At 43.4% G+C, this 22,962-nt stretch overlaps 1 protein-coding gene across 3 annotated transcripts in view; it reads right to left on the bottom strand.

The window, feature by feature from the left end:
• CAV1 (caveolin 1) overlaps positions 1–22,387 on the bottom strand; it is a 64,700-nt gene extending 42,313 nt beyond the window's left edge. The window contains exon 1 of one of the 3 annotated variants that reach the window (XM_056573855.1): positions 22,242–22,387. In XM_056573855.1, the coding sequence (XP_056429830.1) occupies positions 22,242–22,271 (30 nt within the window). In that variant the 5' untranslated portion in view covers positions 22,272–22,387. Of the gene's footprint in view, positions 1–12,762; positions 12,880–20,628; positions 20,777–22,241 lie in introns of those variants that run through there. The other 2 variants (XM_056573857.1, XM_056573854.1) reach the window with 2 other exon arrangements.
• Positions 22,388–22,962: the final 575 nt, after the last annotated feature.

A 22,962-nucleotide genomic window follows, 5' to 3' on the forward strand; every position in this document is an offset into this window, starting at 1 on the left:
GTTTCACAGATATACCAGTCATCAGCTTGACTTGTGGTGGTTCACTACCATGCATGTGAATACGAATTTTATTTTGTACGCCAGGAATACTTAATAGGACATTCTTCTCTATTGGTACATTCATGTACGGGATCTGCTGCAGAATTGATGTTGTGTTCAGTCATTGTATTTGGAACTTTGTTTCATGTAATGTTATATTGTGGCCCTGTGCTAAAAAAAAAAAAAAAAAATATATGGAAATTCAAGTCACCCCCCCATGATTTTGCACTCAGTGGGGGTGATTTATCAAAACCTTCTTTTATTTTTTAAAAGGCCTCTGAAAATTAAAAAAAAAGCCATCTGATTGGTTACTATGGTCTACTAGCAGAGGTGTAACTTGTAGCTTCTGGGCCCCGATGCAAAATCTGCAACAGGGCCCCATGTAACAATTATAATACTGGTCCCTAATGGGCAGACGTGCTTTGGGGCCCCTTTAAACACCAGGGCCCCAGTACGACTTCTACCTCTGCACCCCTTGTAGCTATGCCCGTGGCAACTAGTCAACTTTTCCTCTACACAGGTTTTTATAAAATCTTCCCCAATATCCTCATAATAACAAAGTGAAAACAGAATGTTAGTCATTTTTGCAAACTGATTAAAAATGAAAAATAAAAATTTTGCAGGGACATGACCTTGTGGTAAAAATGTTCCCCATCATTCTGCACTTAATATCCAATAAAATGAATGTGAAAACAAAATGCTAGTCATTTTTGCACATTAATAGAAAAAAATTCTCAAGGGCAGAAGTATTTAGACTCTTTGCTATGACACTTGAAATGTAGTTGACGGGGGTGGGGGTGGGGGGCATTTCTCTTGATCATCTCTGAGATGTTTCTACACCTTGGTTGGAGTCACTTGTGGTAAATTCAGCTGATTGGACACAATTGGGAAATACACATTACTGTCTATATAAGGTCTCACAGCTGCCAATGTATATCAGAACAAAAATCATATCATGAAGTGGAAAGAACTGCCTGTAGAGCCCAGAGACAGGATTGTGTAGAGGCACAGATCTGGAGAAGGGTACAACAACATTTCTGATGCACCGCAAATTCCCACAAGCACAGTGGCCAATATAATTCTTAAATTGAACAAGTTTGAAAAAACATTTGCTGGCCTCCCCACCAAACTAAGAAAAAGGAGGAGAAGGGCCTTGGTAAGAGAGGTGACCTAGAACCCAATGGTCACTCTAGGTGAGCTCAAAAGATCCTGAGTACAGATGGCAGAAATGTCCAGGAGGTCAACCATCGATGCAGCATTCTGGCAATCTGGGCTTGATGGCATAGTGGGGAGAAAGAATCTGCTCCTTAGTAAAAGACACATGAAAGCCTAAAGGACTCTCCGACTGTGAGAAACAAGATTCTCAGGTCTGATGAAACCAAGATTGGCCTCAATTGTAAACATCATGTCTGGAGAAAGCCAGGCGCTGCTCATCCTTTGCCCAATACCACCCGTGCAGGAAATTATGGTGGTGACAGCATCATGCTGTGGGGATTACTTTTAAGTTTCTGACACAGGGAAACTGTTCAGGGTTGAGGGAAAGCTGAATGGAGCAAAGAATTCTTAATAAAAACCTGGCCCAGACAGGGCCAAAGTTTCACCCTTCACCAAGGCAATGACAGTCCGCACACAGCCAAGACAACACAGGAGTGGCTTAGGGACAACTCTATAAATGTCCTTGAGTGATCCATTGCTATTGATTGCTATTGATTTAAACAGTTAAATGACCAGGGGATCTCTGATGTCAGTCATCAGCTACCTGGCTACTGAGTTATAGTGGCGGGGTGTGAGGTGCAGGGCAGATGTTGTTACCCTAGGGGCAGATGGCATTAACTCCTTGTATTTGTGATGCCAGGGCATAGTTCAGCCTATAACCACCCAAAGGTATACTGCTGGATCCTACACTTGGCATGGGGGGAATAAAGACTCCGACCCCAAGTTACGGACAACGGTAGCTTTACTGAGAGTAGACAGTTGGTAAAGTCTATACAGTTTAGCCAGGGCCCAAGGAGGTGACCAGTGACTCAGAGACCTTAAGGGCTTGCTGGGACTTGTAGTAGGACTAGACAATGTGGTGCAGGCCACGTTGCTTGACAACTTGACAGAGACTGACTTGACTGATGACAGACAATGCTGCAGGTTTAGCTGACTTGCACTTGAGTGTAGCTGCAGGACTTGACTTGAGGCCTCCAATACTTTGGACACACTCTAGACTTGACTACCTCAGCAAAGACTTGGTGCAAAAAGAGAAAGAGGCTAGCTTCTCGCAGGCTTTTATGGGGGAGTTTAGCAGGGAGCGCAAAGGTCACTCTTGGGGTCACCTGGTCACTGGTACCTCCTGGTTAACAATCACACGGTATAACTCTTAATGTGATAACACATTTTATACAGTACAACATATTTACAATGGGGAAACTGATGCAGGGGGTCCTGTGGACACTGAAGGATGCTACAGAGGAAATTGTTTTCTTTTTGGAATACTCTCTGATGACATCACAAACACACTGCTCTCTGCTGATGTTATTATAATAATAATAAGTCTTTATTTATTTCCTTAGTGGGATTTGAACCCAAGGCCCCAGCACTGCAAGGCAGCAATGCTAACCACTAAGCCACCCTTAATATACATCTGCTATGTAGAGAGATGTCAGATGACAGAGATGTCAGCAGAGAGCACTGTGGTCGTGATGTCATCAGTGTTCCAAAGAGAAAGGAATTTCTTCTGAAGCATTCAGCAGCTAATGAGTACTGGAAGGATTAAGATTTTTTAGTAGAAGTAATTTACAAATATGTTTAACTTTCTGGCACCAGTTGATTTAAAAAAGAAAAAAAAATAGTTTTTCCACCAGAGTACCCCTTTAACCCCTTAAAGACCAGGCCATTTTACACCTTAGGACCAGATCGTTTTTCGCACATCTGACCACTTTAAACATTAATAACTTTAATTAATCACTTTAAACATTCATAAGTTTAAACATTAATAACTCTGGAATGCTTTTAGTTATCATTCTGATTCTGAGATTGTTTTTTCGTGACATATTCTACTTTAACATAGTGGTAAAATTGTGTGGTAACTTGCATCCTTTCTTGGTGAAAAATCCCAAAATTTTATGAAAAATGTGAAAATTTTGCATTTTTCTAACTTTGAAGCTCTCTGTTTGTAAGGAAAATGGATATTCCAAAAAAAAAATTTTTTATTCACATTTCCAATATGTCTACTTTATGTTTGCATCATAAAATTGACGAGTTTTTATTTTTGGAAGACACCAGAGGGCTTCAAAGTTCAGCAGCAATTTTCCAATTTTTCACAATATTTTGAAACTCGCTTTTTTTCAGGGACCAGTTCCGGTTTGAAGTGGATTTGAAGGGTCTTCATATTAGAAATACCCCCCAAATGACCCCATTATAAAAACTACACCCCCCAAAGTATTCAAAATGACATTCAGTAAGTATTTTAACCCTTTAGGTGTTTCACAGCAATAGCAGCAAAGTGAAGGAGAAAATTCACAATCTTCATTTTTTACACTCGCATGTTCTTGTAAACCCAATTTTTGCATTTTTATAAGGGGTAAAAGGAGAAAATGTATACTTGTGTTTGTAGCCCAATTTCTCTCAAGTAAGGACATACCTCATATGTCTATGTAAAGCGTTCGTCGGGCGCAGTAGAGGGCTCAGAAGGGAAGGAGCAACAAGGGGATTTTGGAGAGTACGTTTTTCAGAAATGGTTTTTGGGGGGCATGTTGCATTTAGGAAGCCCCTATGGTGCCAGAACAGCAAATAAAACCACATGGCATACCATTTTGGAAACTAGACCCCTTGGGGAATGTAACAAGGAATAAAGTGAGCCTTAATACCCCACAGGTGTTTCACGACTTGTGCATATGTAAAAAAAAAAAAAAAATTTTCACAAAAATGTGTGTTTCTCCCCAAATCTCACATTTTTGCAAGGGTTAATAGCAGAAAATACCCTCCAAAATGTGTAACCCCATCTCTTCTGAGTATGGAGGTACCCCATAAGTTGGCCTGAAGTGCACTACGGGCGAACTACAATGCTCAGAAGAGAAGAAGTGATATTTGGCTTTTTGAGAGCAAATTTTGCTCGGGGGGCATGTCGCATTTAAGAAGCCCCTATGGTGCCAGAACAGCAAAAAAAAAAACACATGGCATACCATTTTGGAAACTAGACCCCTTGAGGAACGTAACAAGGAATAAAGTGAGCCTTAATACCCCACAGGGGTTTCACGGCTTTTGCATATGTAAAAAAAAAATTTGTTTTTTTTTTTCACTAAAATGTGTGTTTCCCCCCAAATTTCACATTTTTGCAAGGGTTAATAGCAGAAAATACCCTCCAAAATGTGTAACCCCATCTCTTCTGAATATGGAGGTACCCCATAAATTGACCTGAAGTGCACTACGGGCGAACTACAATGCTCAGAAGAGGAGGAGCACCATTGAGCTTTTGGAAAGAGAATTCGTTTGGAATGGTAGTCAGGGGCCATGTGCATTTACAAAGCCCCCATGGTGCCAGAACAGTGGACCTCCCCACATGTGACCCTATTTTGGAAACTACACCCCTCACAGAATTTAATAAGTGGTGCAGTGAGCAGTTACACCCCACTGGCGTTTGACAGATCTTTGGAACAGTGGGCTGTGCAAATGGAAAATAAAATTTTTCATTTTCACGGATCACTGTTCCAAAAATCTGTCAGACACCTGTGGGGCGTAAATGCTCACTGTACCCCTTATTACATTACATGAGGGGTGTAGTTTCCAAAATGAGGTCACATATGGGGGGGTCCATTGTTCTGGTACCATGGGGGCTTTGTTAACACAAGTGGCCTTCAATTCCGGACAAATTTTCTCTTCAAAATCCCAATGGCGCTCCTTCTCTTCTGAGCATTGTAGTGCACCGATAGAGCACTTTACATCCACATATGGGGTATGTTCTTACTCAGAAGATATGGGGTTACAAATTTTGGGGGGATTTTTTTTTTATTTTCCCTTGTGAAAATGAAAAATTTAGGGTGACACCAGCATTTTAGTGAAAAACAAAATGTTTTTTCATTTTCCCATCCAACTTTAATGAAAATTTGTGGGGTGTTCAGGCTCACTATACCCCTTGTTACGTTCCGTGAGGGGTGTCGTTTCCAAAATGGGGTCACATGTGGGTATTTTTTGGGGGGGTTTATGTCAGAACCGCTGTAAAATCAGCCACCCCTGTGCAAATCACCAATTTAGGCCTCAAATGTACATGGTGCACTCTCACTCCTGAGCCTTGTTGTGCGTCCACAGAGCATTTTACGCCCACATATGGGGTATTTCCGTACTCAGGAGAAATTGCGTTACAAATTTTGGGGGGTCTTTTTTTCCTTTTACCTCCCGTGAAAATAAAAAGTACAACACCAGCATGTTAGTGTAAAAAATATTTTTTTTTTTACACTAACAGGCTGGTGTAGACCCCAACTTTTCTTTTTCATAAGGGGTAAAAGGAAAAAAAGCCCCCAAAATTAGTATTGCAATTTCTCCCGAGTACGGAGATACCCCATATGTGGCCCTAAACTGTTTCCTTGAAATACGACAGGGCTCTGAAGTGACAGAGCGCCATGCGCATTTGAGGACTAAATTAGGGATTGCACAGGGGTGGACATAGGGGTATTCTACGCCAGTGATTCCCAAACAGGATGCCTCCAGCTGTTGCTAAACTCCCAGCATGCCTGGACAGTCAGTGGCTGTACGGAAATGCTGTGAGTTGTTGTTTTGCAACAGCTGGAGGCTCTGTTTTGGAAACACTGCCGTACAATACTTTTTTTTTTTTATTGGGGGGATAGTGTAAAGGGGGTGTATATGTAGTGTTTTACCCTTTATTATGTGTTAGTGTAGTGTAGTGTTTTTAGGGTACGTTCACACTGGCGGAGTTTTACAGTGAATTTACCGCTAGGAGTTTGCGCTGCGGCAAAAAAATTGCCACAGCTCATACTTGAAGCAGAAAACTTACTGTAAACCCACCAGTGTGAATGTACCCTGTACGTTCGCATAGGGGGGGCAAACCTCCAGCTGTTTCAAAACTACAACTCACAGCATGTACTGACAGACCGTGCATGCTGGGAGTTGTACTTTTGCCACAGCTGGAGGCACACTGGTTGGAAAACCTTCAGTTAGGTTCTGTTACCTAACTCAGTATTTTCCAACCAGTCTGCCTCCAGCTGTTGCAAAACTTCAACTCCCAGCATGTACTGATCGCCGAAAGGCATGCTGGGAGATGTAGTTATGCAACAGCTGGAGGTACACAACTACAACTCCCAGCATGCAGAGACAGCTGTTTGCTGTTTAGGCATGCTGAGAGTTGCAGTTTTGCAACATCTGGAGAGCTATAGTTTAGAGACCACTGCACAGTGGTCTCCAAACTGTGGACCTCCAGATGTTGCAAAACTACAACTCCCAGCATGCCCAGACAGCAAACTGCTGTGTGGGCATGCTAGGAGTTGTAGTTTTGCAAGATCTGGAGGTGCACAGTATAGAGATCACTGTGTAGTGGTCTCAAACTGTAGACCTCCAGCTGTTGCAAAACTGCAACTCCCAGCAAGCCTAAACAGCTCTCTGGGCATGCTGGGAGTTGTAGTTTTGCAACATCTGGAGGGTTACAGTTTAGAGACCACTATAGTGGTCTCAGACTGTAGCCCTCCAGATGTTGCTAAGTAACTAACTGGCTTCCGTCGGATCCAGGGAGCTGCGTCGCCGCCCTCTTCTTCCGCAGATCGTTGCCCGCTGCCGCCGCTGATCGTCGCCCGCTGCCGTTGCCGATGGGTAAGTGGATCTTCGGCGCCGGTCCCTGTCTGTTTCCCCATCCTGCCCCGCCTATTGTGGGTGGGCAGAACGGTGAAACCGAAAGTAAACCCCTCGCGTCTAGACCACCAATAGCAGAGATAGGAGGGGTGGCACCTCTGCCACCTCACTTCTATCGCTAGAGGGGGATCGTGGGTGTCTAGGACATCCGTGATCCCCTTTATTTTCCGGGTGACCGGGTCACTATAGACCCGGAATAGCTGCAAATCGCAAGTGTGAATTCACTTGCGATTTGCGCCGATCGCTGACATGGGGGGGGTCTGATGACCCCCCTGGGCATTTGCACGGGGTGCCTGCTGATAGATGTCAGCAGTCACCCCGGCCCGGTCCCCGCCCGGCGCACGGCGGGGACCGAAATTCCCACGGACGTACAGGTACGCCCTTGGTCCTTAAGTACCAGGGAGCAAAGGCGTACCTGTACGCCCTTGGTCCTTAAGGGGTTAAGGACCTGAGTCACATGACCCACAGGTCCTTAAGCCTTACTGCACAGGAAGAAAAGAAGCAAGAGGTGTGTGTGTATGTGTGTGTGGTCACTATTCTGCTGTTACACCATGTCTTATCCTCCAGTCACTTCAAGAGCTGAAATCATTATTCTGCTGTTACATCATGTCTTATCCTCCAGTCACTTCAAGAGCTGCACTCATTATTCTGTTGTTCCACCATGCCTTATCCTTTAGAAAACTCAAAAGCTGCATTCCTACTCTGTTGTTACACCTCCAGCGCCACAGCCACAATTCTGCTCTTACATCATATATTATCCTCCTGTAACCTCCGGAGCTGCAGCCACTATTCTGCTGTTTCATCATGTCTTATTCTCCTGTCACTTCCAGAGCTGCAGCAACTATTTTACTGTTACCTCATGTCTTATCCTCCAAAGCTGCACTCACTATTCTGCTTTTACACCATGCCTTACCCTCTTGTCACCTCCAGAGCTGCAGCCACTATTCTGCTGTTACATAATACTGGCCCTCATTTACTTTTGCAAACCCGAAATATTTTGTCTGGTTGTGCGCCAGATTCGGTTGCATTGGGCCAGAAATTCTGTCTCCGCCAGATTTTGCACCAGAACTTGCTCCAGAATTGAAAAAAGCCCCACTAACTCTCCATTTTGCTTAGAAAAAGGGGGTGGCTGCTGGGAAAGGGGGCGTGGTCTCCTAAAAGGGGCGTGTTCCCGACATTTTCACAAAAACCTAACATATTTACTAAGGTTTCCACATAACGTGGTGAATTTGAGCTGAGGAAAACCAGACAGATCAGAGCATGTGTAAAAAAAGCAAAGTGTAGGGAAAGTGGAAAATGTAGGGAAAGCTTAGTAAATACCCGGAAAATAAATTGTAGGGAGTTAAAACCCACAAAGAAACCTACACTCCACTCTTAGTAAATAAGGGCCAATGTCTTATCCTCCTGTCACCACCAGAGCTGCAGCCACTATTCTGATGTAACATCATGCCCTGTCCTCCTATCACCTCCAGAGCTACACTCACTATTCTGTTGTTATATTATGCTTTATCCTATTCACCTCCAAAGCTGCAGTTACTATTATGCTGTTACATCGTGTCTTATCCTCCAGTCAACTCCATAGCTGCACTCACTGTGGTGGCCCAGTACAGGAGTTGCATCCCTATACCCTTGCTGGCCTGTCAGGCAACCTCCATACAGTGTCCCCTGGGCCCCCTTGCACCTGTTCCCCTTGTTCCTGTACTTCTATGCCTATGTCATGCTGTGTATTGTATATAAAATGTGTTATAGCTTTAAGAACAGTTGACGTGAGATTAACCTGTTGTCATGTGATTGTAACCCAGGGAGGTATCAGTGACCATGTGACCTAAGGGTGACCTATCAGACCCCTCAAAGTCTCCCTCATATAAGCCCTGGATGGAGCCTCTGCTCTTATTTTATGCTTAGCTGAGTTGCAGCAAGGTCAAGTCCTAGGTGTGTGTCTGGAGTCCAGAGGAGGTCTAAAGTCAGACAAGCATTCTCAAGTCCATTGCCCCACAGGTCAAGTCAAAGCCTGGTAAGCTACAGAAGGGGTGAAGTCAGTCATAGTCTTTCATTGTCAAGTCAGTCCAAGTCATCCTGTCTCAAGTCAGCGTGGCCTGCATCCAAATTGTCCAAGTCCACTATAAGTCCCAGCAAGCCCTAAGGTCTCTAAAGTCACTGGTCACCTCTGTGGGCCTAGCCAAGCTGTATAGACTGTTACACCTGTCTGACTCAGTAAAGCTGCCGTTGCTCCGTAACTTTGCCTCAAAGTCATTATTTGCCCCTGTGCCTAGCCCAGGATCCAGCGGTATTCCTTCGGATGGTGTAGAGGATAAACCATGCCCTGGCATCATGAACACAAAGGGTTAATTCCATCTGCCCTCATCACACCCTCACCACACTCACTATTCTACTTTTGCATCATATCTTACATGTTACCTCCAGAGCTGCATTTACTATTCTGCTGTCTTATTCTGCAAGCATCTCCAGAGCTGCACTGGCTGTCTGGGGTAATAGTAGTGTGACTGCTTTATTAACACTCCTATCGCTCTCAGACAGGGGTCGGGGGCTGTCCTCCTCAGGTGCCACCCGCTGGGGGGCGATGCCAACTTACAATGCACAGCTTTGTAACTTACAGGTTGTAAGTCTCACTGTACCATATAGGGCCATCACACCAATGCACACTTGCAGCCTGTACTCACTGCTGTGCTGCCTACTTTTTTTCCCTTTTTTTTTTGGGGGGGGGGGGGGGGCAGCGCAGCCTAACTTCGGGTATTGGAGGTAGCCTTCCTCTCTAGTGTCTGAAGCCTGGCTGTGTTGACTCCACCTCCAGCGTAAGTGAGGGGAGAATTTTTACAGTGTACCTGTCCTAGAGACATGTCAAGAGTTTTTATATAGCTCAAAGGGGACCGAATAGAAACAAGGGGCTCTAAGTGAAGTTTTTCAGATATTAGGATGCAATTGTAATGGAAAAATGACTACAAGTTTTGATATGTCAGGGTCCTAGGGGGAGATTTATGAAAACTTGAGCAAAGGAAAAGTTGCCCAGTTGCCCATAGCAACCAATCAGTTTGCTTCGTTCATTTTGCAGAGGCCTTTTTAAAAATAAAAGAAGTGAGTTGATTGGTTGCTAGGGGCAACTTTTTCTCTGGACAGGTTTTGATAAATCTTCCCCAAACCTTTAGAATGAGCAGGAGAAAAGCGTGGCTGACCGAGACAATCCCATTGACTTACATTGTAAGCTCTTCTTGCAGCTAGTCACAGACTGACCAATCAAAACTTTTGACACGTCTTTACAACAAGTCAAAAGTTTTTTAAAGGGACAGTGCCCATTTAATGCTACATCATGGTTAAACGTTTAGAACTATGAAAACGCACTTAAAGGTTCCAACACTTTTGTTTTCTAGGAAAAATAGGCACAAACAAATTACAGGAAATAAAGATAAAAAATGACCCTAATGTAAAGGAGCAATATTTTGTATGCTATATTATGTGACAAGAATTATTTCTGTGAAAGGCTGTGCAGGCATACTAGGTCTTGTAGTTTTGCAACATCTGGAGGTTCGCAGTTTGGAGACCACTGCCTTACATCTTGTAATACAGCCCTTGTATTCCCAATTTGCTGATTGATATGGAGGATTCCAAGCACAGAGAAATATTCATTCCTATTATGTGCATGAGTACAGTAGTCCTTCATGAGGACCATCTCCTTCTGCCACCAGCCACTGCCTGGAAGCTGTCTGCCTATACTGTTTATAGGAGGGGTTTATTTGAAAGCATAAAAACAATAAAAAAACAGATTTTTTATTGTTTTTATGCTTCCAAATAAACCACTCCAGTGTTTTGAAATATCTCTGGTCTGGCCTCCATCTTTTACTTGATACAGCAGCGCCACTTCAAGGGTCGTTTTCTCTCCACCTTCATCCGCTTGCAGCAGGATTTGATCCCTTCTTCTCCTGGGATCCTGGGCATAGAAGCTGTTCCTCCTCCTATTGGTCGCCCACTGTGGTGGGTTATATGCAAATTTCCTATTCCCTCCAGGTGAGCGGCCACTACCTAAGGGCCATTCAAGTCTGTTCTCCCTACCTTATTCCCTAAAGAGTTTAAGTGGTAATATACGAGACGCCTCCGCCAGTCTCTTTTTTTCTTTTATTTACAGGTATACTGTACATAGACAGACAGTTGTCAGCATGGCTCAGCATGGTGCTCTTTCTCCTTTATATCAGGAGATGCCATGACCCGGATTCGAACCAGGTCACTGCATCTCCTCCTTTATATTAGGAGAACAGCATAACATCATGTAAGTGACACCATACATCATGTATGTGCCTCAAACTGACCCTTAAGCAGGTACTGGGGTTAAATAGTCTCTATAAAAACAATGCACAATGGTGCAGCATTAAATATTTAGTAAACTGGGTGTCATACATCTATGGCCACAATTCCTTCAGGAAAGAGGTACAGGGAGGGTCCCAAATGAGTCTGAAAGAGGGATCCAATTTCTTCCACTTGTGAAATGGATAGTTTGTATAATAAATGTATAATATGTAGATTGATTTATTCATAATTTGGGGTTACTGATTTTTCTATTCCAATATACAAAACCTAAAGCATCAAATGCAGTCAAAATAAATGTAAGCACAGTGGCCACTGCTGTAAAACAGCATTGTGTAAACAAAACCAGGAACTACCAAACAAGAAATAAAGAGTCGTTTGAAGTAAAAAAAAAAATGGCCTCACAGGCAGGCACAGAAAGGTGTATATACAAGTAAACACAAGTGCAGTGTAAATAGTCCACATATAAAGTGTCAAGTGCATCTAATGCAAAGTACATGAAAGAACAATCACTGCAATATTGAAAAAAACACAAATACATGTACCTAGGTAAGTTAAAATCAAACTGTGAGACCCATAGTGATGACACTCCAATGTCGTTTCCGTACAAAGACCTCCTTCAGGGAGTGACATCATCCCAGATCCCCCACTTATAAATGGCAGTGTTGCCCCACGAATGTGCCACCCATGTGCTTGCACGTGATAACCCCATTATGGTGCACAAATGCTGTGTCTGACATCCAGTATGAGCCCCCCAGAATCAACCGCATCATGTGGTCGCACCCTGTGATGAAATATACACTTATAATTAGAGCACTCTATACGTGGGAGAGATGTAGTCCATAAATATACAAGGTTACAGAATTTAATGTGTTTGCGATTTTTTTGCCTCACACTTTTTACATGGGTGCTTGATATAATACCTAACTCTTTTGTACTTCCTAATAACTCTATGTTTACAGGATATGTCAATTCTCTGTAAATGTTTTATTCTTTTGCAGATCCTCTTTTCATGTTTTCACAAGTAGAAAATTCTTGGCAGATTAGCCACCATTGGCAGACACCCTCTTCAGTTTAAGACATGGCTTTAGGTTATAAAAAACAGTGACAGTTACCAGAATGAGGGAATAACAGGAAATACAAGGTACCTCTTATTACCTGCACACATAGATACTAATGTGGTGACCCACGGGTGTATGGCGGGACCATGGGTGTAGCGGTGTGAGTGGTGAGATCAGATAGTATTAACCCAGGGGGAAAGGTGTTGTTAACCCCTAGTGTTTGTGACACCAGTGTGGTTTTAGGGTTCCGGAACAACACACGCCTCCGTACCTCCGCTATCCACAACCAGTTATGGTCAAACGGAGGCTTTACTGAGTATAAGACAGATGGAATTATCTTCACAGCTAAGGCCAGATTCCCAGAGAGGTGGCCAGGACCCAGAAGGTTCTCGCAGCTTGCTGGACCAATATACTTGTAATTAACTTGACTCGAGACTGGACTTGACTTGACTATATGCAGGACTTGACTAGTTTCAGTGACAGCAGACATAGACTTGAGACTTACTGGAATAGCTGTAGCTTTTGGGGTCTTCCAGATGCTGATCACTTGCACTGAGATCTCTGGTGTTAACTGTTCCTCAGCAAAGATCATAAGAGAGAGAGAATTGTAATGTGCGCCCCTTTATATAGTGGAAGGCTGGACTAAAGCCCATTGGTCAAGCTGCGGGTCATAGGTTAAGTTGGTGCTCGCTGGGAAAACATGTGACAACAAATCATGTGACTGCATAACATAACATGTGACAGACTTACACAGGTCCTTGAGACATCCCACAGGTCCTTTGTACTACCTACACATAAGGATACTGTCTAGGCATTAAAGTGATATACACAACATTATGGAACAACAGGGAGAGACCTTGCAGGGGAGCACCCAGGTCACTGAGGGTCTCAACCTGACAGGACCTAAGGTTAGTACAGGACCATGTCCTGTACTGGGACATCACACTAAAAGAGCTTATATAGTTTGGTATATACAGTAAAATCTCCCTTAGTGGACACCTCCCAATAAGGGACACCTCCCAATAGCGGACAGTTTTTTATTCCCCAGCAGAGTCCCATAAGACTTAATATATTTGCACCCTCCGAATAGGGGACATTCCCAATAGTGGATGCGGACACAATAGGGGACAATACACTCCCAATAGGGGACAACCAAGCTTATGTGCCGGCCCTACCTTGTACACAGATCCGCCATCAGGGGGTACAGTCAATACCCCAGTAAGGGCCCCAAGTCCCCGCTGCACCCCCTGCAGAAGCCCCAGCACAGAAGCAGAAGATCGATGTTTAAACAGTGGTCTCCTGCTTCTGTACATCTGCCAGATACATACCCCCCCCCTTCCCCCGTGCCACTTTATTCCCCTGTGTCAAATCATACCCTCCTTTATTGGGGGTATGGGGGAATGAAATGGCATGATCAAGGGGATCAAAGGGAAATGATGTAACACAGGGGGTAAGGGGGGGATAATTTGGCACAAGGCACAGGGGGAATAAGATAGCACAGGGCACAAAAGGGGGCATGCAACGGGGGAGGGAGATAAGGGGAGATTAAACGGCACTGGGAGATTCTGCTGTAATATTGCTTTTTATAATATATTATAGGTAGTTACACTCTGCAGTGAGTACAGTACAGTATTCAGACATTTAAAAGGAATTTTGAGTCTTTTTCCCAATAGGGGACATCTCTCAATAGCAAAAACTTTTTTATTCCCCCTGATTGTCCGCTATTGGGAGATTCTACTGTAATAAGAATGTTTATGAACGTAGCATACTTATGGGAGGAAGTGCATGTGATGGGCAGGGCGTGCCAGGGGGTGCCAACAATCTACTTTGCCCTGACTACAATATTTAGATACAGGGCAAAGGCAGAAAATTGAAACTTGCTGTGGATTTGGTAAACATTATCCCCTACTGTGTACCTTGTTTCACAATTTTTAAGCATGTTTGTTCATAGTTTTTGATATAGATAAAGATTAATGAATCAATTGGGAAACAACTGAATTTGTTCTAAATTGTACACAAAAGTGCTGATTTATCCAAATCTGAATTATTGGGGATTTGCTTTAAGGTGAAGACCCTGTTTCTGCACTAACTTAGCAACAAGGCATTCTTCAGGTAAGTGGTAAATAACTTCTGGGGTCTTGAAATTCCATAGTGTCAATGGCACAGCAGAATCCCATTGAAAGCAATAAGAGGCTGCTGCTCTGTATTTTTAGCAGTGAAACTCCAGAGTGGAATTTCGCTCAGAAAATATGTAGTGTAAATAGGCCCTAGATACTAACAGGACTGAGAATTCTGCCTCACTGCTTAGTAGTGTTGAGCGGCATAGGCCATATTCGAATTCGCGAATATTCGCGAATATATGGACGAATTTTCGTCATATATTCGCGAATATTCGCATATTCGTTATATTCTCGTTTTATTTTCGCATATGCGAAATTTCGCGTATGCGAAAATTAACATATGTGAAAATTAGCATACAAGAAATTCGCATACCCGGAAATTCGCATATGCGAAAATTAGCATACACTAATATTCGCATATGCGAATTTTCGCACGCCAGTCTCACACAGTAGTATTAGAGCCTTCTTTACACCACACAAGCTGGTAGCAGAGAGGGGTGATCACTGTGATGTGTACTGTGAAGAAAAAAAAAAATTTAATAAAAAAAAAAATGAAAATTCGTAATTACGAATATATAGCGCTATATTCGCGAAATTCGCGAATTCGCGAATATGCGATATTCGCGAATAATATTCGAATTGCGAATATTCGCGAGCAACACTACTGCTTAGTTAGAAGTTTCCATGGCACCATAGTGTAGAGCAGTGGTCTCCAACCTGTGGACCTCTAGATGTTGCAAAACTACAACTCCCAGCATGCGGCTGTCCGGGCATGCTGGGAGTTGTAGTTTTGCAACATCTGGAGGTCCGCAGGTTGGAGACCACTGGTTTAGAGCATTGCTGCTTACTGCAAGAGAGCAGGGAATGTCAAAATGACCGGAGTCTATACTCTTTGCAGCACTTCTTATTTTTCTTTGGCTTTAGAGCTACATATGAGCCAGAGATTGAGGTCAGCTATAAGTTATGTTTGGTCCCCATGATACAGGTGGCTTTCCGTGGGATCACATCAGTGAGTTTCCACTCACTGTCTATGCTCCTGTACCTCATGGTGGCGGTTAGGTGGCGGAATTCCCTCCAGTTCTATTCTATAGTAAGCATTATGCATCAGTGCTTACTGTTCTTAGACAAAGGTAAATTGTAATGTTATGCGTTAGCACTTACACTCACTAGCATGGGGCTCCGCATCTGGCTAAGTGTGCGTTGAATAACCAGGAGGCATACACTTCAGTGCTTTCAATAACCAGGAGGCATACCTCCTGCTCAATAAGTATTTTCCATGGTGCCCTAGTGTAGAGTGCCATGGAAACTAAGTAGAGAAGCAGGGACTCCTGTCATTTGGACAGAAGTCCTGTCTCCTGTAGAGTAAGCAGCATCAGTTATAGTTACCTAGTTAGTACGGTCGAAAAAAGACATATGTCCATCAAGTTCAACCAGGGAATTGAAGGGTAGGGGTGTGGCGCGATATTGGGGAAGGGAAGGGATTTTAAATTTCTTCACAAGCATTAATGTTATTTTGTTTCAGGAATGTATCTAATCCTCTTTTAAATCTGTTATTTTTTCCTGCTGTTACCAGTTCCTGAGGTAGACTGTTCCATAAGTTCACAGTTCTCATGGTAAAGAAGGCGTGTCGCCCCTTGAGACTAAACTTTTTCTTCTCCAGACGGAGGGAGTGCCCCCTCGTCCTTTGGGGGGGTTTAACCTGGAACAGTTTTTCTCCATATTTTTTGTATGGGCCATTAATATACTCTTCTCAAGACTAAACAATTGTAACTCCTTTAATCGCTCCTCATAGCTAAGATGTTCCATGCCCCATATTAGTTTAGTCGCGCGTCTCTGCACCCTTTCCAGCTCCACAGTGTCCCTTTTATGGACAGGTGACCAAAACTGTTGGTCACCTGTTATGCATTACTGCTTACTGTTTGTCCAAGTTTGTGAAGTTAAGGGTTGATGCTCTGCATTGCCACTTAATGCCTTCTCTCTGGGCTGGGCACTTTGCACTCAGTTCGAATTGGCTGTCAAATTCAAAACAAATTCAACACCTGATTCGAGCTAAATCTGCTAGAAAGAATCTTGGAAGGTTTGTTCATCCCTAGCTATGTAGGTAGAACATCTATCGCCACAAGTTCCTATTCTGCAAGCAGACAAAATCTTCCTTTTGAGCCTGTTATTGTAGGTACAAGTCCATATTCAGTACATTGGTCTTGCCGAAAGGTACGTTGGGGGAGATTTATCAAAATCGTCCAGAGAAAAAGTTGCTGAGTTGCCCATAGCAACCAATCAGATCGCTTCTTTCATTTCTCAGAGGCCTTTTCAAAAATGAAAGAAGCAATCTGATTGGTTGCAATGGGCAACGCAGCAACTTTTCCTCTAGACAGGTTTTGATACATCTCCCCCATTATGTCTACAGTAAATGTCCTATGGCAATGTAATAATAAAGGTAGGATTGGATACCATTCGTTCTGTATTCTTTATAGGTATACTAAGGAGTGATCTTTGATCTTATACAGCAGTGGTCTCCAACCTGCGGACCTCCAGATGTTGCAAAACTACAACTCCCAGCATGCCGGACAGCCTTGGCTGTCCGGCATGTTGGGAGTTGTAGTTTTGCAACATCTGGAGGTCCGCAGGTTGAAGACCACTGTTATATAGCATTCTATAATAAAGGCCACTGACCCCCCCCAAAAAAAACTTTGCTTAGAGGTGTTTCAGTGATTTATAGGGAGCCTGTATTAATCTTGAGTAGTTTAAGATCAGGTATCTTCTTACATGTTTTTTGACATATGACAAGCAAATTTTATCTAGATTTTCTCACGGTAGTGTTGGGTGATGCCTGCAGGTAATGAGGCATTTTTAACTGACAGTTCCTTTTTAAAGTACAACATATAGGAGTCATGGTAACTAGATGGATTTGCATTACTATGTATATTTCCAATACACAGTTTTTTTGTGAAAAATATTATGTAAATTCCACTAACAGCTGTGGCTTTTTCCGAAGCTACAGAGCTGACCTTTGTGTAATAATTAGTGTTGCTCGCGAATATTCGCAATGGGAATTTTATTTGCGAATATTGCATATTCGCGAATATAGCACTATATATTCGCAATTACGAATAATTTTTTTTTCACAGTACACATCACAGGGATAATCCCTCTCTGCTTCCAGCTTGTGTGGTGTAAAGAAGGCTCTAATACTACTGTGTGAGACTGGCGTGCGAATTTTCGGATATGCGAAACTTTGCGTATGCTAATTTTCGCATATGCGAACTTTCGCATATGTATATTTTCGCATATGCGAAAATAAAAAGCAAATATTATGATTATGCGAATTTAGCGAATATATGATGAATATTCGTCCATATATTCGCGAAATATCGCGAATTTGAATATGGCCTATGCCGCTCAACACTAGTAATAATCCTTGTCCTGTGGAAGGATTGACATAAAAGTGCAAAGGTCTTGACCGGTTACTTGAAACAGTGTTGATACTTTATAAGCTACATGTGGTTGACTTAACCATTCCTCAACAAATTCCCCCACATTCCATCCGTAACCTGCAGTTCATATTTAGTGTAACACCTTGCCATACTAAGGCATTGGAATTCCTTCAAATAGCATTACGAAGAAACACAAGAATTCATCATCAAGGTGAGAAAAGAATTCATGGTATCCATATCCTTCTCCACAGGAAAACTATTCCCACTGGTGAGGTGGGAAAGGAAGTACAAGAAACAATAAATGTACAAAAGCGAGTTTCCCAAACAGCCAGATGTCAGTCATTGTTGTCTTCAATTCTTATTTACATATCTGCAATGAGATATAGATATTCGCTTATGATTTTGATAGCAGAGATGCTGTACGGGTTTCAGGGTCAAGCTAGTTCATCAGGGGACTATAATGTCATCCAGTGAGACAAGGTATGGAGGAGATCATTGGGCCCAGCCACAATGGATTGTCATGAAGCAACCAAATGATAACATTACCTGCAACTGGGGGTCAACAACTTATTGGGATACTTTCAACTTTCATCTTTTAGAGATTAAGTGGGTTGTTTATATAAAACAAAGAATAGAGTTTCTGAAGTAAATACAAGTAGACATGTTCTTTTATTTTATACAGCTGGGTGATGGACCCTTAGAATAATTTATTTGGTGGGCTCAAGGTACTTCAGTCTGACACTGGTTGACACAGAGGAACACCCATACACATGTGCAAGGTGGCAGTAATAGGGCAATAGATATACAGTACTTCCATGTACCCCAATATCTAAGGGTGCATTCACACCACGTTTTGCACATCCGGGTGCCGGATCCGGCGGGGGGAGGGGCAAACCGGGCGCTCCTGTACCCCGGCCGGATCAGCCCGTGACTCCATTTACTTTAATGATCCAACCGGAGTCAAACGGTGACTCCGGTCAGCTCAGTTTTGACCCGTGTGCGGTTTCCTGGCCGGACCAAAAACCGTAATATACTACGGTTTTAGGTCCGGTCCAAAACCGCATACGGGTCAAAACTGAGCCGACCGCAGTCACCGTTTGACTCCGGTTGGATCATTAAAGTAAATGGAGTCACGGGCTGATCCGGCCGGGGTACGGGAGCGCCCGGTTTGCCCCTCGCCCTGCCGGATCCAGCCCCCGTATGCACAAAACGTGGTGTGAATGCCCCCTAAGTTGGTTTTCCCAGTTTTATCACAGAATTCTTTTGGACATTCCTATTTGGTCCCCCGACCAGGTTTTCTGTGCCTATGGGTTATGTGTACTGTAAGTATTGTATATATAAGCTAACCTGTTTTCAGCTTTATTTAAAATAGAAAATAACTTCAGTATTTTCTAAACAATCTCTGCTATATTTTATAAAGATTAATTGAGTCAAAATGAAACCAATGCAAAGCACAGAAAGTACTCCAGTATTACCTAAATACATTTTTATCATGTAAATACTGTGTAAAGTAACCTTTTTGCAATGTACAGTACAGTATCTTATGGCTAGCACCAAGAGAGACCACTGTTAGCTTTGCAACTATCTGCCCAAGGGGCATGAGGTGAGTGACCCCCAGTATAGCATGTCCTCTTTATAGTTTCTGTATCTATAATGGAAAGTGACTACATATGTACTCAATGCTTACTAAGGAGGGTAGAGCGTATTTCCAAGGTCATCTAGGACTACCTTTTCTGGATTATGTATGCTGTCTGGTACTGTTGGTACTGTTCATATAGTGTCTCGCCCCCCATACTGAGGTGTGTAGGGTCAGGCTTTCTCTTATAACACATTGGTAACTGTAATATTAAGCAATCTCCCTAGACTGGTGGTCTCAAACTGTGGCCCTCCGGATGTTGCAAAACTTCAACTCCCAGCATGCTGCAGCCAACTGCTGTCCGAGTATGCTGGGAGTTGAAGTTTTGCAACATCTGGATGGCCACAGTTTTAGACCCCTGGCCTAGACTTTACTAAGGCAATAGGGCACTAGAGGTCAAAGATCAGTTCTTTGGGGACCATCACTACAGGTGTTTATGGATGAGAATGAGCTCAATAGACTTTTATGTGCACGTAACCCATAATCAGTGGGGGAGATTTATCAAAATTGCTGAGTTGCCCATAGCAACCAATCAGATTGCTTCTTTCATTTCAGAAAAGACCTCTGAAAAAGGAAAGAAGTGATCTGATTGGTTGCTATGGGCAACTCAGCAACTTTTCCTCTGGACAGGTTCTGATAAATCTCCCCCAATGTTTGGGTGGTTGTGATTACTATGTATACATTCAAGAACATATCAGAAGAAGAACACCTTAACTCTATACATGGATCAAATCGCTACAGACATTGGGGGAGATTTATCAAAAACTGTCCAGAGGAAAAGTTGCCCAATTGCCCATAGAAACCAATCAGATCACTTCTTTCATTTTGCAGAGGCCTTGTTAAAAATGAAAGCGGCGATCTGATTGGTTGCTATGGGCAACTGGGCAACTTTTCCTCTAGACAGGTTTTGATATATCTCCCCTATTGTCCCCCAGCTACAGCTGTTCAATAAACAGTATATGGACTTTTTATCAAACTGTTACATATTATACACACTGCAAAGAAGTGTAAATACCGGCACCGCCAGATATAACAGATACACCGCTGCACTTGATTTTAAGGATTTCTGCACCTGTGTTCATGTACTACCCCTTAGTGCAATATTCAGTAGTGCTCACGTGTCAAACAGTTCATGCAGATAAATCGACTTCAGAAGATATGACGGAAAACGGAGAACATACCATGTTAAAGATCACTTCATTCCTTTATTACTTCAAATCGGGGTGTGCGGTAAGAGGATAGGGAGGGTGGACGGGTGCTTTGGGGGAACCTGGGGCAACGGTCCTTATCACGCTAGAATGCGCTTCATCAGGTCCTGAGGGGGTGTGCGGTAAGAGGGTAGGGAGGGTGCTTCGGGGGAACCTCGGGCAACGGTCCTTATCACGCTAGAATGCGCTTCATCAGGCCCTCAGGGCCTGATGAAGCGCATTCTAGCGTGATAAGGACCGTTGCCCGAGGTTCCCCCGAAGCACCCTCCCTACCCTCTTACCGCACACCCCCTCAGGACCTGATGAAGCGCATTCTAGCGTGATAAGGACCGTTGCCCCAGGTTCCCCCGAAGCACCCTCCCTACCCTCTTACCGCACACCCCCTCAGGGCCTGATGAAGCGCATTCTAGCGTGATAAGGACCGTTGCCCGAGGTTCCCCTGAAGCACCCTCTCTACCCTCTTACCGCACACCCCCTCAGGGCCTGATGAAGCGCATTCTAGCGTGATAAGGACCGTTGCCCGAGGTTCCCCCGAAGCACCCTCCCTACCCTCTTACCGCACACCCCGATTGGAAGCAATAAAGGAATGAAGTGATCTTCAACATGGTATGTGCTCCGTTTTTTCTTCATATCTTCTGAAGTCGATTTATTGCATATTATCTTTCATGAAGAAGGCAAGTTTTTACATAAACATTTGGGTTGGCATGCATAACCATGTGCCTTTAAGTCATGCAAGAAAAATGACTAACCAGAGGCATTGGGAGGATGTATTAAAACCTCGCCCATAGATGGTAGGATTTTATTCTTGCAGTGTGAATGTAATCTAGTGAGCGTCATACAATGCTAGTCCACGATTCATGAACGAAAACGTAATTATATGCACATAATGCACAGAGAGAATATTTAACCGTTCCAGATTCATCTCACTTGTAGCAATGAACTTAAACCACCTCAATCTTCAATCTTTAGGGAGAGGCTAAACTACTGTGTTACTGCTATCAAATTGGAAGAAACACGTTGCTGCTGAAACCCTGTAATTTGCTTTTCTTAGAAAACTTGGCTTATTAGTTTTCTGTTTGAGGTTGCTCTTAGCATATAGTCTGTTACATAGATCTGACTTCTCTATGAGGATCCCAGCACACCTATGTAAAATGACTGTTTTTCCCAGACTCCTTTTCATTATACCAATAGGTACAAGAATGCCAAGCTGGTATTATGCAGAATAAATACTCAGTGAAGAGGCCAAACTTGCATTCCATTCTCTACTCCCCCAAGCAAAGTTATTATTACTTAAATATATTTTCAAGGCGGTAACAACCCTGTGTCAGGCATATCAGCTAAAAATGATCCAGCACAGGGCAGTACCACCTAGAAAACCCCAAACTTTCATTGCATAGCCCTGATAATCTGCACATGCTTTCTTGTTATCATCTGCCTCGTAGATCATTTTCCTTTTATTAAGTGACAGGTGCAGAAAAATGAAAAGATCCCAAGAGCAGTACAAAGAAGGTGGCTATTACATTAACTCCCAGTAGCTGCCAAGCCAAAGAAAACACACCATTGCCACATGCACCGAGCGGTCCTACCTCTTCGTTTATGTATTTGCCACCAGACATGCTGTCCGTCACTTGCCAGGAGCTCTGATTCAGATTTCAGTGAGGTATGATTTAAGGGAGGAAGATCCTGCATTGTGTAAAGGCACAGCTAGAAAGGAGGGGAAGGAGGTGGCTGAGAGCATGATTATTTCTGGCCCACGTCCAATGTTTGTTCTGCTTGGTTTTGGCTTAGATGACAGCCATGTTCAACTCAGACACATCCCTAGGGCTCATGAAACACCAGAAAAAGAAAAAAGGTGCTGGGAGCCACAAAAAGTTTCCCTCCTCAGGAAAACTCTGCCATATACTGCACATACACTTTGGCTGATCTGGCTGACATACTACATGTTTCATCATCTAAACAGAACAGTTGCTATTGTCCATTCAGGGTGTTTCAGGGACACTGTAATCGTAAAGATGGGATTTACAAAGAGCAAAGGTGTAAATCCCCCTCCCACTGGATAACCTCTTTAAAGAGGTACTCCGGCGCTTAGACATCTTATCCCCTATCCAAAGGATAGGGGATAAGATGCCTGATTGCGGGGGTCCCACCGCTGGGGACCCCCATGATCTTGCATGCCGCACCCCATTAATATCAGTCCCCGGAGCGTGTTCGCTCCGGGTCTGATTACCGTCGATCACGGGGACTGAGCGTTGTGACGTCACGGCCCCACCCCCATGTGACGTTATGGCTCCGCCCCTCAATGCAAAC

This window comes from Hyla sarda, chromosome 4, assembly GCF_029499605.1.
Source record: "Hyla sarda isolate aHylSar1 chromosome 4, aHylSar1.hap1, whole genome shotgun sequence".
NCBI lineage: Eukaryota > Metazoa > Chordata > Amphibia > Anura > Hylidae > Hyla > Hyla sarda.